General features: G+C 38.6%; 1 protein-coding gene across 2 annotated transcripts in view; it reads right to left on the bottom strand.

Moving 5' to 3' along the window:
- FAF2 (Fas associated factor family member 2) overlaps nt 1-13,255 on the bottom strand; it is a 78,734-nt gene that overhangs the window by 19,737 nt on the left and 45,742 nt on the right. For both annotated transcript variants that reach the window (XR_009260166.1, XM_058724034.1), the window contains exon 2: nt 13,184-13,252. Coding sequence is in view for 1 of the 2 variants with exons in the window: in XM_058724034.1 (XP_058580017.1) it covers nt 13,184-13,252 (69 nt within the window). In the remaining variant the exon portion in view is untranslated. The remainder of the gene's footprint in view (nt 1-13,183; nt 13,253-13,255) is intronic.

The raw sequence follows: 13,255 nt of genomic DNA, 5'->3' as shown, positions 1-13,255 counted from the left end.
ATCTTCATAGACCTTTAACTTGCTTTGCTGGGAGGCAATGTGTGGTGATGGCTCCAGAATTCACAGTAGAGGAGTCCAAGAAATTTATCTGAAAGCTCCATTTGTGCAGTAAACACAACTGCTTTTATTCAGATGGTATGTATTATTTAGAGTGGCTGGGATCCAAGGTGCTTCACTGTGTGAAGGAAAGCCATCCACAGAGAATACAATGTAGGAAGTGCCCCTAGAGCGGTCTGATGGAGCAACTCTGATGAGCAGTGTTTGGTGGAGGGCTTGGCTTTGAAACAGAAACTTAGGTCTGAATCTTAGCTCCACCACTCACAATAGTCGCCTGGCTTATGAGCCTCAGTTTCCTCATATGCAAAAAGGAGGAACAGTATTTCTCAGGGTTAATTTGAAAATTTAGTAAGATGTACATACATAAAGATCCTAATATAATCCTGACAGAGGATATTCAGTAAAACGCCTTATTCTCTTATTAACTCTGCCCCAGAAAATGGATACTTGTCCCAGTGTAGTAAAAAATTTCACTGTGTCCAAAAAAAGATCTGGTATTTGGCTCTGGATTCTGGGAGATAATCTATACCTGATAGGGTAGACTGCCACCCCAGAAAGATCAACCATGGGGTTTAGGGTGGGGACTGTGGGTAATGCAGTATCAGTTGACCTGGAGACTGAGTTCAATCATAGGTAATCAATCAAAAACAATTATACTGTGTAAATAAGACCCAATGAAAACTCTGGACACTGAAGCTGAGGTAAGCTTCCCTGACTGGCAATACTTCATGCATAATGTCACAAATCTTTGCCAGAAGGATAATGCATTCTGACTGCATGAAAGAGGAATACTGAAGCTTTGTGCTTAGAACTCAACATTCTGCCTTATAGATCTCTTCCTTTAGCTCATTTTAATCTATACCCTTTCCCTACAATAAATCGTAACCATGAGTATAATAGCTTTTAGTTAACTCTTCTAGTGAATTATCAAACCTGAGAGTGGTTTTGGGAAACTACAGTTGCTGTAAGAAGTGAGGACTTGAGTGTTCTCTCACCGTGATAGTTGGCTTTAAATTTTGCAGTGTGGCTAACGCCAGGCAGTTCTCTAAGTTTTCATATTTTCAAGTATAAAGGCACAATTCGATGTGGAAAGAACAGTCTATCAACAAATGATGCTGGGACAACTGGACGCTAACATGCAAAAGAATGAACTTGAACCCTTAAATCATATTATATACACAGATTAACTCAAAACACATCAAAGACGTAAATGTAAGAGCTGAAATTATAAAATTCTTAAAAGAAGACATAGGTGAAAATCTTCATGACCCTGGATTAGGCAATTGTTCCTTAGATATGATGGTAAAAGCACAAACAACAAAAGAAAAACATTAGATAAACTGGGACTTCCATCAAAACTGAAAACGTTTGGGGCACCTGGCTGGCTCAGTTGGAAAAGCATGTTGACTCTTGAACTCAGGGCTGGGAGTTCAAGCTCCACATTGGGCATGGAGCTTACTTTAAAAACAAAACAAGGGGCGCCTGGGTGGCGCAGTCGGTTAAGCGTCCGACTTCAGCCAGGTCACGATCTCGCGGTCCGTGAGTTCGAGCCCCGCGTCAGGCTCTGGGCTGATGGCTCGGAGCCTGGAGCCTGTTTCCGATTCTGTGTCTCCCTCTCTCTCTGCCCCTCCCCCGTTCATGCTCTGTCTCTCTCTGTCCCAAAAATAAATAAAAAACGTTGAAAAAAAAAATAATAAAAAAATAAAAACAAAACAACAGGGGCGCCTGGGTGGCGCAGTTGGTTAAGCGTCCGACTTCAGCCAGGTCACGATCTCGCGGTCCGTGAGTTCGAGCCCCGCGTCAGGCTCTGGGCTGATGGCTCGGAGCCTGGAGCCTGTTTCCGATTCTGTGTCTCCCTCTCTCTCTGCCCCTCCCCCGTTCATGCTCTGCCTCTCTCTGTCCCAAAAATAAATAAAAAAACAACAAAAAAACTGAAAACTTTTGTGCATCAAAGGACACTATCAAAAGAGTCAAAAGGCAACCCACAGAATAGGAGAAAAGATTTACAAATCATATATCTGATAAGAGTGTAGCATCTAGAATACATTAAGAACCCTTACAACTCATCATCAAAAAGACAATAACCTAATTTAAAAATGGGCAAAGGACTTGAATAGATGCTCTCCAAAGATGATTTACAAACAACCAACAAACGCGTGAAAAGATGCTCTATCATCATTAGCCATTAGAAAAATGCAAACCAAAACCACAAGATACTACTTCACACCCACCAAAAGGCTATCATATGAAAGACAGATATTGGGGTGCCTGGATGGCTCAGTCAATAAGCGTCCAACTTTGGCTCAGGTCGTGATCTCACAGTTCGTGAGTTCAAGCCCCGCAATGGGCTCTGTGCTGACAGCTTGGAGCCTGGAGCCTGCTTCGAATTCTGTGTCTCCCTCTCTCTGTTCCTCCCCCACTCATGCTCTGTCTCTCTCTCTCCCTCCTTCAAAAATAAAAACATTAAAAAAATAAAATTTTAAAAGACAGATATTAACAAATGTTGGTGACATGTGAAGAAATTGGACCCCTTAGCCACTACTACTGGAATGTAAAATAGTGTAGCCTCTTTGGAAAGAGTCTGGCAGTTCTTCAAAAGGTTAAACATAGAGTTGTCATAGGAGCCAGCAATTCTACTCCTAGCTATACACCCAAGAGAAATGAAAACATACATCTCCACAAAAACTTGTACACTAACGTTCCCTGCAACATTACTGATAATAGATTAAAGTGGGAACAGTCCAAGCGTTTATCAACTAATGAATGAAGATACTGTGGTATATTCATACAAAGGAATATGATTTGACAATAAAAAGGAATGAAGTACTGATACACACCATGACGTGGATAAATCTTGAAAACATAATGCTAAGCAAAATAAGCCAGACACAAAAGGACAAATACTGTCTGATGCCTCTTACATCAGGTATCTAAAATAGTCAAATTTTATAAAGATAAAATGTGGAATTGTGGTTACCAGAGGCAGGGAAAGGGGATAATGGGAAATAATCGTTTAATGGGTACAGAGTTTCAATTTGGGAAGATGAAAAAATTCTGAAAACAGATAGTGGTAATGGCTGCACAATAATGTACTTAATGCAACAAAATCGTAATCTTAAAATGATTAAAATGGTAAACTTTTGCAATCCCTATCAAAATAACACCAGCATTCTTCAAAGAACTGAAACAATTCTAAAATTTGTATGGATCCAGAAAAACCCTGAATAGGCAAAGCAAGCTTGAAAATGAAAACCGAAGCTGGATGCATCACAATGTCTCACTTCAAGATGTATTACAAAGCTGTAATCATCAAGACAGTATGGTACTGGCACAAAAACAGACACTCAGATCAACGGAACACAATACAGAACACAGAAATAGATCCACAAACGCATGGCCAACTAATCTTTGACAAACCAGGAAGGAATATCCAATGGAAGAAAGACAGTCTCTTCAGCAAGTGGTGCTGGGAAAACTGGACAGCAACATGCAGAAAAATGAACCTAGACTACTTTCTTACACCATACACAAAAATAAACTCAAAATGGATAAAAGCTCTAAATGTAAGATAGGAAGCCATGAAAACCCTAGAGGAGAAAGCAGGCAAAAACTTCTTTGACCTTGGCTGCAAGAACTTCTTACTCAACACCTCTCCAGAGGCAAGGGAAACAAACGCAAAAATGAACTATTGGGACCTTATCAAAATAAAAAGCGTCTGCACAGCAAAGAAAACAATCAGCAAAACTAAAAGGCAATTGACAGAATGGGAAAAGATATTTGCAAATGACCTGTCAGATAAAGGTTAGTATCCAAAATCTATAAAGAACTTCTCAAACTCAACACCCAAAAAACCAAATAATCCAGTGAAGAAACTGGCCAAAGAAATGAAGAGACACTTCTCCAAAGAAGACATCCAGATGGCCAACTGACACATGAAATGATGCTCAACATCACTCATCATCAGGGAAATACAAATCAAAACCACAATGAGATACCACCTCACACCTGTCAGAATGGCTCACATTAACAACTCAGGCAACAAACAGATGTTGGCGAGGGTGCGGAGAAAGAGGATCTCTTTGCAACTGCTGGTAGGAATGCAAACTGGTGCAGCCACTCTGGAAAACAGTATGAGGGTTCCTCAAAAAATTAAAAATAGAACTACCCTATGACCCAGCGACTGCACTACTGGGTATTTACCCAAGAGATATAGGTGCACTGTTTTGAAGGGACACATACACCCCAATGTTTATAGCAGTGCTATCAACAATAGCCAAAGTATGGAAAGCGCCCAAATGTCCATCAATAGATGAATAAAGATGTGGTGTGTGTGTGTATGGAGTATACACGGCAATCAATGGAGTATTACACGGCAATCAAAAAGAATGAAATCTTGCCATTTGCAACTACGTGGATGGAAATGGAGGGTATTATGCTAAGGGAAATTAGTCAGAAAAGACAAACATCATAGGACTTCACTCATATGAGGACTTTTAGATACAAAACAGATGAACATAAGGGAAGCAAAAAGAATATAAAAACAGGGAGGAGGACAAAACATAAGAGACTCTTAAATATAGAAAACAAGCAGAGGGTTGCTGGAGGGATTGTGGGAGGAGGGGATGGGTAAGGGGCATTAAGGAATCTACTCCTGAAATCACTGTTGCACTATATGCTAACCAACTTGGATATAAATTAAACAATAAACTTAAAAAAAATGGCAAACTTTTATGTTATGTACATTTTACCACAACACAAAAAAAGGCATGCAGTACGGATACATGCTACAACATGGATGAATCTTGACAATATTATCTTAAGTAAAAGAAGCCAGTCACAAAAGACCACATACTATGATTCCATTCATATGGAAGTATGGGAAATCTATAAATGGAAAGTAGATTAGTTGCTTAGGGGCAGGGAGGGATAGAAGCAGCAGGGTAATAGCTAAAGGGCATGGGTTATTTTGCGGGGGGGGGGGGGGTTCTCAATATTTTAAAACATTTTTGGGAAAATATTTTAAAACTGATGGGGGTAATGGATGCTCAACAATGTGAATATACTAAAAACTACTGAATTTCACATTTGAAATGGGTGAACTGTTTGGTATGTGAATTACATATCAATAATAAAGCTGTTAATTTAAAACCCAAAACTAACAGCAATTATTGTCAATTATAAATTAGAATTTGCAAACTTATATCTGCCACTGTAAACCTGCCAATTTCCTAATACCTCTTAAAAGCTTTTCTCGGGGCACCTGGGTGGCGCAGTCGGTTGAGCGTCCGACTTCAGCCAGGTCACGATCTCGCGGTCTGTTGAGTTCGAGCCCCGCGTCAGGCTCTGGGCTGATGGCTCGGAGCCTGGAGCCTGTTTCCAATTCTGTGTGTCTCCCTCTCTCTCTGCCCCTTCCCCGTTCATGCTCTGTCTCTCTCTGTCCCAAAAATAAATAAAAAAAAAAAAAAAAAAAAAAAAAAAAAAAAAGCTTTTCTGATGAGTTTGGTGGTGCTTTTAACACATGAAATTATGTATATGGTAAAATGCAACAACATTTGGAAGATCTGTATTAATTCAGTGAACAATATTTTCCAAATAATGAATGCTTGAAGTAATGAAATCAAGCTACAGTCAAAAATCCTCACAAAGTGCAAGACACATCAACCACTTTTCAGCAGGACCTTGTGGGAGGGGAGTGACAAAGAAAGCACGAGGCCCAGGACAGCAAAGGAGAGACCAGATGTAGTCTTAACACTGATATGAGTCAAGTTAACCGCGAAGTCAACTGCCATGGTGGGAGGATACTCAAGCAGTCCTATGGAGCATTTCACATGCCAAGGAACTGAGAGCCTCGTGTCAACCACCAGCACTACCTTGCTAGATGCGTAAACTGGTGCTCATGGTTTGGCTTTCTAGAGAAGACAACAATAGAGAAGTAATGGGAGAAGAAAGCAGGTGGCCGACACGAGATAGCTCAACTGATAGCTGCTGCCGCCAGTTCCATTTCTGACTCATGATGGTCTTTAAGGAACATTTTATTTTTGGGAAACAGATATGGGGGAAGTTCAACATGTGAAAGGACTAAACATATAACTTAAGAAAAAGATGACTGGGGTGCCTGGGTGGCTCAGTCGGTTAAGCGTCCGACTTCAGCTCAGGTCATGATCTCAGAGTCTGTGAGTTCAAGCCCCGCATCGGGCTATGTGCTGACAGCTCAGAGCCTGGAGCCTGCTTCAGATTATGTGTCTCCCTCACTCTCTGCCCCTCCCCTGCTCATGCTCTGTCTCTGTCTCAAAAATAAATAACATTAAAAAAAAAAAAAAAAGAAAGAAAAAGATGACTGGATCCAGCATCCTGAAGCCGACCTATCCCCAAATATTCTCTCCAAGTCAGGCTCAAGGCACAAAGCCAAAGAGGGGCTAGAGTAGCCAGGGGGCTTCAAGGATGCCGGGGGAGGTAATGAACTGACTAGATCTTAAAAGTTTTCATCACAAGAATAAAGTCTGTAACTATGTATGTTGACAGACTTACTGTGGTGATTATTTTGCAATATATCAAAATAATCATTATGTTGTGCAACTGAAACTAATAACGTTACATGTCAATTATACCTCAATAAAAAACATTTTTTTAAGTTTATTGAGAGAGAGAGAAGATGAGAGAAGCAGAGAGAGGGAGACAGAGAATCCCAAGCAGCCATCCAGGTGCACCAAGAAAAAACATTTTTAATTAAAACAAATAAAAATTAAGACTAGACCTCAAAAAAAGAACTGAAGAAAAGTGATGCCTCTCAGAAAATTGTGTGTGAAAGGGTCTACTAACTACATTAGAAAGACCATTCAGAGTGTGGCCTGGATGGCTCAGCCAGTTAAGCGTCTGACTCTTGACTTCAGCTCAGGTCATAATCTCACATTTGGTGAGCCACATTTCTTGATAAACACCTAGCTGTCAACAGTGGTTACTTCTCAGAAAGAAGGAATAGAAAGGAGGTGGGGGGTTGGATAGGGATGAAATGTAAGCAACAACGAGCCCCACACATTGGGCTCTGCACTGACAGTGTGGAGCCTACTTGGGATACTCTTACTCCCTCTCTCTCTCTCTCTGCCCCTTCCCTGCTTGCACACGTGTGCATGCATGTGTGTTCTCTCTAAAAATAAACTTAAAAAAAAAAAAAAAAAAAAAGACAGTAAGAAAAAAAAAAAAGTGCAAGACAGATCAATAGATTTCAATGTAAGAGAATGAAAAGTTCCTTGGTATGGTTTCAAATTCCATATTACAACTAACCTTTAAGAAACTTATCACACTATCAAAGAACATCCATGGTTATCTGAAAAGGCTATTGAAATACTCTTCCCATTTCTAACTATATCTTGCATGAAACTGGATGTTCCTCATATACTTCAAAACTACGCATCACGGAGTGCCTTGGGTGGCTCAACTGGTTAAGTGGTCCACTCTTGATTTTAGTTCAGATCATGATGGTTCATGAGTTTGAGCCCATAACAGGCTCCCCTTGACAGCATGGAGCCTGCTTAGAATTTTCTCTCCCTCTCTCTCAAAATAAATAAACTTAAAAAAATTTTTTTTAATTTAAAAATAAAATTATATATCACAAGAGATCAGAGGCAGAAGCAGATAAGAAAATCTAGTTTTTTTCTATTTTTTACTTATTTTTAATGTTTGTTTATTTTTGAGACAGAGTGCAAGTGGGGGAGGGGCAGAGAGAGAGGGACACACAGAATCTGAAGCAGGCTCCAGGATCTGAGCTGTCAGCACAGAGCTCAAACCCACAGACCATGAGATCATGACCTGAGCCAAAGTTGGACGCTCAACTGACTGAGCCACCCAGGCGTCACAGTTTTTTTCTCTATTAAGCCAAACATTAAAGAGATTTGCAAAAATTTATGTTAACATGTAATGAGTTTATTATTTTTAAGTTGAACTAAAAAATTTGTTTTAATTTGTAATATGTTAATATATCAACTGATATAACCCATATATAAAAAGAAGCTCTATGGAGGTTCCCAATAATTCTTTTTTTTCTTTTAAGTTTACTTATTTTGAAAGATAGAGTCACAGAGAGAGCACGTGCACAAGTGGGGGTGGGGCACAGAGGGAGAACAGAGGATGGAGATGGGCTCTGTGCTGACAGCAGAGAGCCTGATGTGGGGCTCAAACTCACTATGAGATCATGACCTGAGCCCAAGTCAGACACTTGACTGACTGAGCCATCTAGGTGTCCTGATTCCCAATAATTCTTTTTTTTTTTTCATGTTTATTTATTTTTGAAAGTCAGAGACCATGAGCGGGGGAGGGGCAGAGAGAGGAAGACACAGAGTCTAAAGGCTCCAGCCTCTGAGCTGTCAGCACAGAGCCCAATGCAGGGCTCGAACCCATTAACCGCGAGATCCTGACCTGAGCCGAAGTTGGATGTCTAACCAACTGAGCCACCCAGGCACCCCCAGGTTCCCAATAATTCTTAAGTATAAAGAGTGACACCACAAAGTCTGAGAACCTCTGGTTTATTTCGGGGAAAATATATATAGAGTTTTAGACAGGCATAAAAGTATGTGTAAACAAATAAAAAATTGTTAATATCACTATGTTGGAGATTTAGGACTAAAAGATTGCAGTAGGAAAGTGATCCGAATGGGATTTTTTTTTCATATTTCATCTTAGGCTTTAAACTTTTTAAAACTAGAATTATTTTAATATAGTTCATGTATTATTTTTATGAGTTACGGAAACAGATTTAAGTGAAAAAAGCTGTAAAGGTGGCATAATCCCACCTGTGTAACAAGAAAATTATACTTCAATTTATGTAGTCATCTAAATGCATATAAAAAGTCTGAAAGGTGGGGCATTGGGTGGTTCAGTCAGTTAAGTGTATGACTTTGGCTTAGGTCATGATCTCACGGTTTGTCGGTTCGAGCCCCACATCAGAATCTGTGCTGACAGCTCAGAGCCTGGAGCTGCTTCAGATCCTGTCTCTCCCTATCTTTTTCTGCCCTTCCCCAACTTGCGTGCACACGTGTGCGCTCTCTCTCCAGTATATAAAAACATTAAAAAAAACTTAGAAAATCTGAAAGGCTATACACTAAAACTTAACCAGCTATCTAAGAAGTGGTGGAATTAAGGGAGAACACTTACTTCCTTTTTATTTATTTATTTACAGCTTTAATTCTTTACGTTTTTTGGAATTCTTTGTGTGGGTATGCACACGTGCAGTTATTTTTGCAAAAAGCTTCTAATATTTTGATAAGTTGTTTCCTATTAAAGGATGGTTGACATTATACCAGGTAACTGAAAATCGATAAAGAAAAGCAGTGGGGTGCCTGGGTGGCTCAGTTGGTTGAGCATCCAACTCTTGGTTTTGGCTCAGGTCATAATCTCATGGTTCGTGGGTTCAAGCCCCAGGTCAGGCTCTTTGCTGTCAGTGCAGACTGCTTAAGATCCTCTGTCTCCCTCCCTCTCTGCTTCCCCTATTCCCCCAAATAAATAAATAAACATTAAAAAAAAAAATAAAGAAAAGCAGGGGCAACAGTATTAATATATCAAAGTAGAATTTAAAACAAAAAGCATCATCTGATATTAAAAGATATTATAAAAAAGCTCTAACAGCCACTTGTCTTTCTGTGTCAAATAAAGTAGTCAAACTATACAAGAGTAAGGAAGTACTTCCCCGAAAATAGACATAAAATGTATTCATGCTTTTTATCTGCACCATGGACTGCCCTTTCACAGCATGTACAAAAAATAAGCATTTCTTTGATATATTTGTTTTTAACACTGGAAAAGCATACACATATATTTCCAGCACATATAAGAAGGTCCGGAAGGACATACATTAAAACATCAGACGTGGTTATCTTAAGTGGACTACCAAGAATTTTCATTTTCAATTTTATCAACTCTTGTGTTCCAAATTCTGGGAAGACATGTATTATTTTTATAATTAGAAAAAAAACATCATCAGTAAGAAATAAAGAAATCTATGAAACCACATTCAAGTTCATCATGTCCAGTAGTCTCATTAAGTAAACAGAAAAGAAATAGCGAATTTTAATTATACATGTAATAAGCTTGACTGAATACAGACACGAACCTTTATCCAATAAAAACCCCACATTCCTTGATAAACATCTAGTTGTCAACAGTGGTTACTTCTCAGAAAGAAGGAATAGAAAGGTAGGGGGTTGGACAGGGATGACATGTAAGCAACTTACACGGGGTTTAAGTTTATCCATATTTGTTTCAAAGAAATTTTAAACAAGTAATGCAAAATGTCTGGCTTTCAGGAGCTGGATGGAAGGTACATGGTTGTTTCCCTTATCTCTGTATTTTCTCTAAGTTTAAAACATTTAATTAAAAAAATATGTTTCATAATGTTAATGGAACATTATTAAGCTGTAAGGACCTCAGGGCACCTGGGTGGCTCAGTCGGTTGAGCGTCCGACTTTGGCTCAGGTCATGATCTTGCGGTTCTTGAGTTTGAGCTCCGTGTTGGACTCTGTGCTGACAGCTCGGAGCCTGGAGCCTGCTTTGGATTCTGTGTCGCCCTCTCTCTCTGCCCCTTTCCTGCTCATGCTCTGTCTCTCTGTGTCTCTCAAAAAATAAACGTTAAAAAAAACACTTTTTTTAAATTAAAAAAAAGCTGTAAGGACCTCAATAAATACCTATATGAAATAAAATGAAACACTGATATGAAAAGGTAAACAAAAAACAAAAGAATGAGCTACTACAAACTCCAAATATGTTCCTAAATAACCCTTGGGTCAAAGAAGAAAATCAAAACTTTAAAAATGTATTTTCTTCTGGGGGCGCCTGGGTGGCGCAGTCGGTTAAGCGTCCGACTTCAGCCAGGTCACGATCTCGCGGTCCGTGAGTTCGAGCCCCGCGTCGGGCTCTGGGCTGATGGCTCAGAGCCTGGAGCCTGTTTCCGATTCTGTGTCTCCCTCTCTCTCTGCCCCTCCCCCGTTCATGCTCTGTCTCTCTCTGTCCCAAAAATAAATAAAAAACGTTGAAAAAAAAAAAATTTAATAAAAAAAAAAATGTATTTTCTTCTGAAAATTCACAGCCTTCAATGCAAGGAAGAATACAAATAAATTAACCAAGCTATAAAAATCAAATGCTAAGAAAAAGAATATGAATCTACAAAAGGGTGAACAGATTTTTCTTAAAAAATAAAAAAGAAAGAAGAAAATAAGAACTGATAAATACAAGAGCTTTTTATAAACCAAACACATTAAAATAAACCAGTCTCCAGCAAGTCTCATTTTTAAAAAAGAAAATATAATAAAAACAATGAGAGGATAATAGAACAGATACAAAAGAGAGTAGAAAACATGCTACTGTGTATAGCCTATGCTAAAAACCTTGGAAATATCTAAGAAAAAAGCATCTCCTAGGAAAGCTCATCAAGAAACATGTAATGTAGCTAAGAGGTGCCTGGATGGCTCAGTTGGTTAAATATTCAACTCTTGATTTTGGCTCAGGTAATGATCTCACAGTTCATGGGATCAAGTCCCAAGTCAGGCTTCACACTGACAGCATCAAGATTCTCTCCCTCTCACTCTGCCCCTTCCCCGCTCACTCTCTCAAAAATAAATAAGGAAACTTAAAAAAAATAAACAAAAAGATGTAACAAAGAAATTGTGAATGATGGGGAAAACATGAAAAAGTTAATAGAGAACCGGCAGAAACAAAGTTTCAAGTGCTTTCTTTCAAATCTGTGCTATATATATACCCTTCTCAATTCATTTTATCAAGCCCATGATCTAATAAAGCCACTTATGCTTGAAATAAAAATCTAACAAGGAGATAGCACAAAATTATCATACAGATCATCATTTCCTCTGCCTGAAATGCAGAAAATCCCCCCAAGATTTTCACATTCATCATCCCTTTTCATTATTTGGGTGTCAGCTCAAATACAACCTCCTCAGAAATGCCTTTCTTTACCATCCTATTTATTTTTTAAATGTTTCTTTATTTTTGAGAGAGAGAGAGCAAGCAGGGTAAGGGCAGAGAAAGGACAGAGGATCTAAAGCAGACTCTGCACTGACAGCAGAAAGCCTAATGTGGAGCCTGAATTAACGAACCATAAGATCATGACCTGAGCCAAAGTCGGGGGCTCAACCAACCGAGCTACCCAGGTGCCCCTTCACCACCTTATTTAAAATAACTTCCCAGATCCTGTTACATTTCGTACACTCATCTTATTCACAGCATTTATTACAAATTGAAATTATCTAGAATTTCATGATATCTAGAATTTCATGGGAGTAGGCTATTAGTCTTGTTCTCTGGTATAATTCCAGAGCTTAAAAGTTTGTTGAATAACTAAATATAACTTAGGAATACATTTTCAGAAATCTAGCACCCAATTCAAATAACATACTATAATTAAAACACAGTAATCTCACCAGAGATCATATGAATATACTAAGGTTGGAAGACAATCAGCAGATATTTATTGAGAGTCTACGATGTCCTCGGATCAGTTTTAGATGCTCTTAGGAAGACAGCAGTTAACAAAACCAAATATATATATTTCTACTTGCATGGAGCTTAAATTCTAGTGATTTGTCTCCAAACAACAACTAACATCACACTCAATAATAAAACATCAGAGGCATTATAGGGTGGACAAGATGTTTGCTATTACCATTATTAATTGACATTGTTAGGACGTTCTAGCAATTCAATGATCAAGTAAAAGTAACAAAAGATCTATATACTGAAAAAAATCGTTGAATTGCAAATGATACAACTAACTAGAAAATCCAAAAAAGAAACACTACGAAATATGTAATAAGAAAGTTCACATTAAGGTATCTGGTTACAAACCAAATATATAAAAACCAACTTTTTCCAAAAAGCCACTGAGAAAAAAATAAGAGGGAGGGACACTACGCAGAAGGATCTGGTCACCATCTTTCATAAAATTTTATAATAAAGCTTTGATCATAATTTTTATCTTCCCCACAAATCTTTTTAAGATTAAAGAGTTGTAAATTTAAAAAATTTTTCTATGAAAAGAAAGGATTTCTGTTGTGGAAAAATACATGTCTTTGGTTCACTATCAAACTAGGGGAAAAAAATAGGCTCAGAATGAATCATACTATACCTCTATGTTCCAGTTATGCTGTTCCAAGGTATGGCGACATTGATCCATAGATTCTATGCCAGTCAGATCCTG

Source organism: Neofelis nebulosa, chromosome 1 (assembly GCF_028018385.1).
Source record: "Neofelis nebulosa isolate mNeoNeb1 chromosome 1, mNeoNeb1.pri, whole genome shotgun sequence".
NCBI lineage: Eukaryota > Metazoa > Chordata > Mammalia > Carnivora > Felidae > Neofelis > Neofelis nebulosa.
The sequence above is the reverse complement of the archived record's forward strand: the minus strand, read 5'-3'. Positions and strand labels throughout refer to the sequence as shown.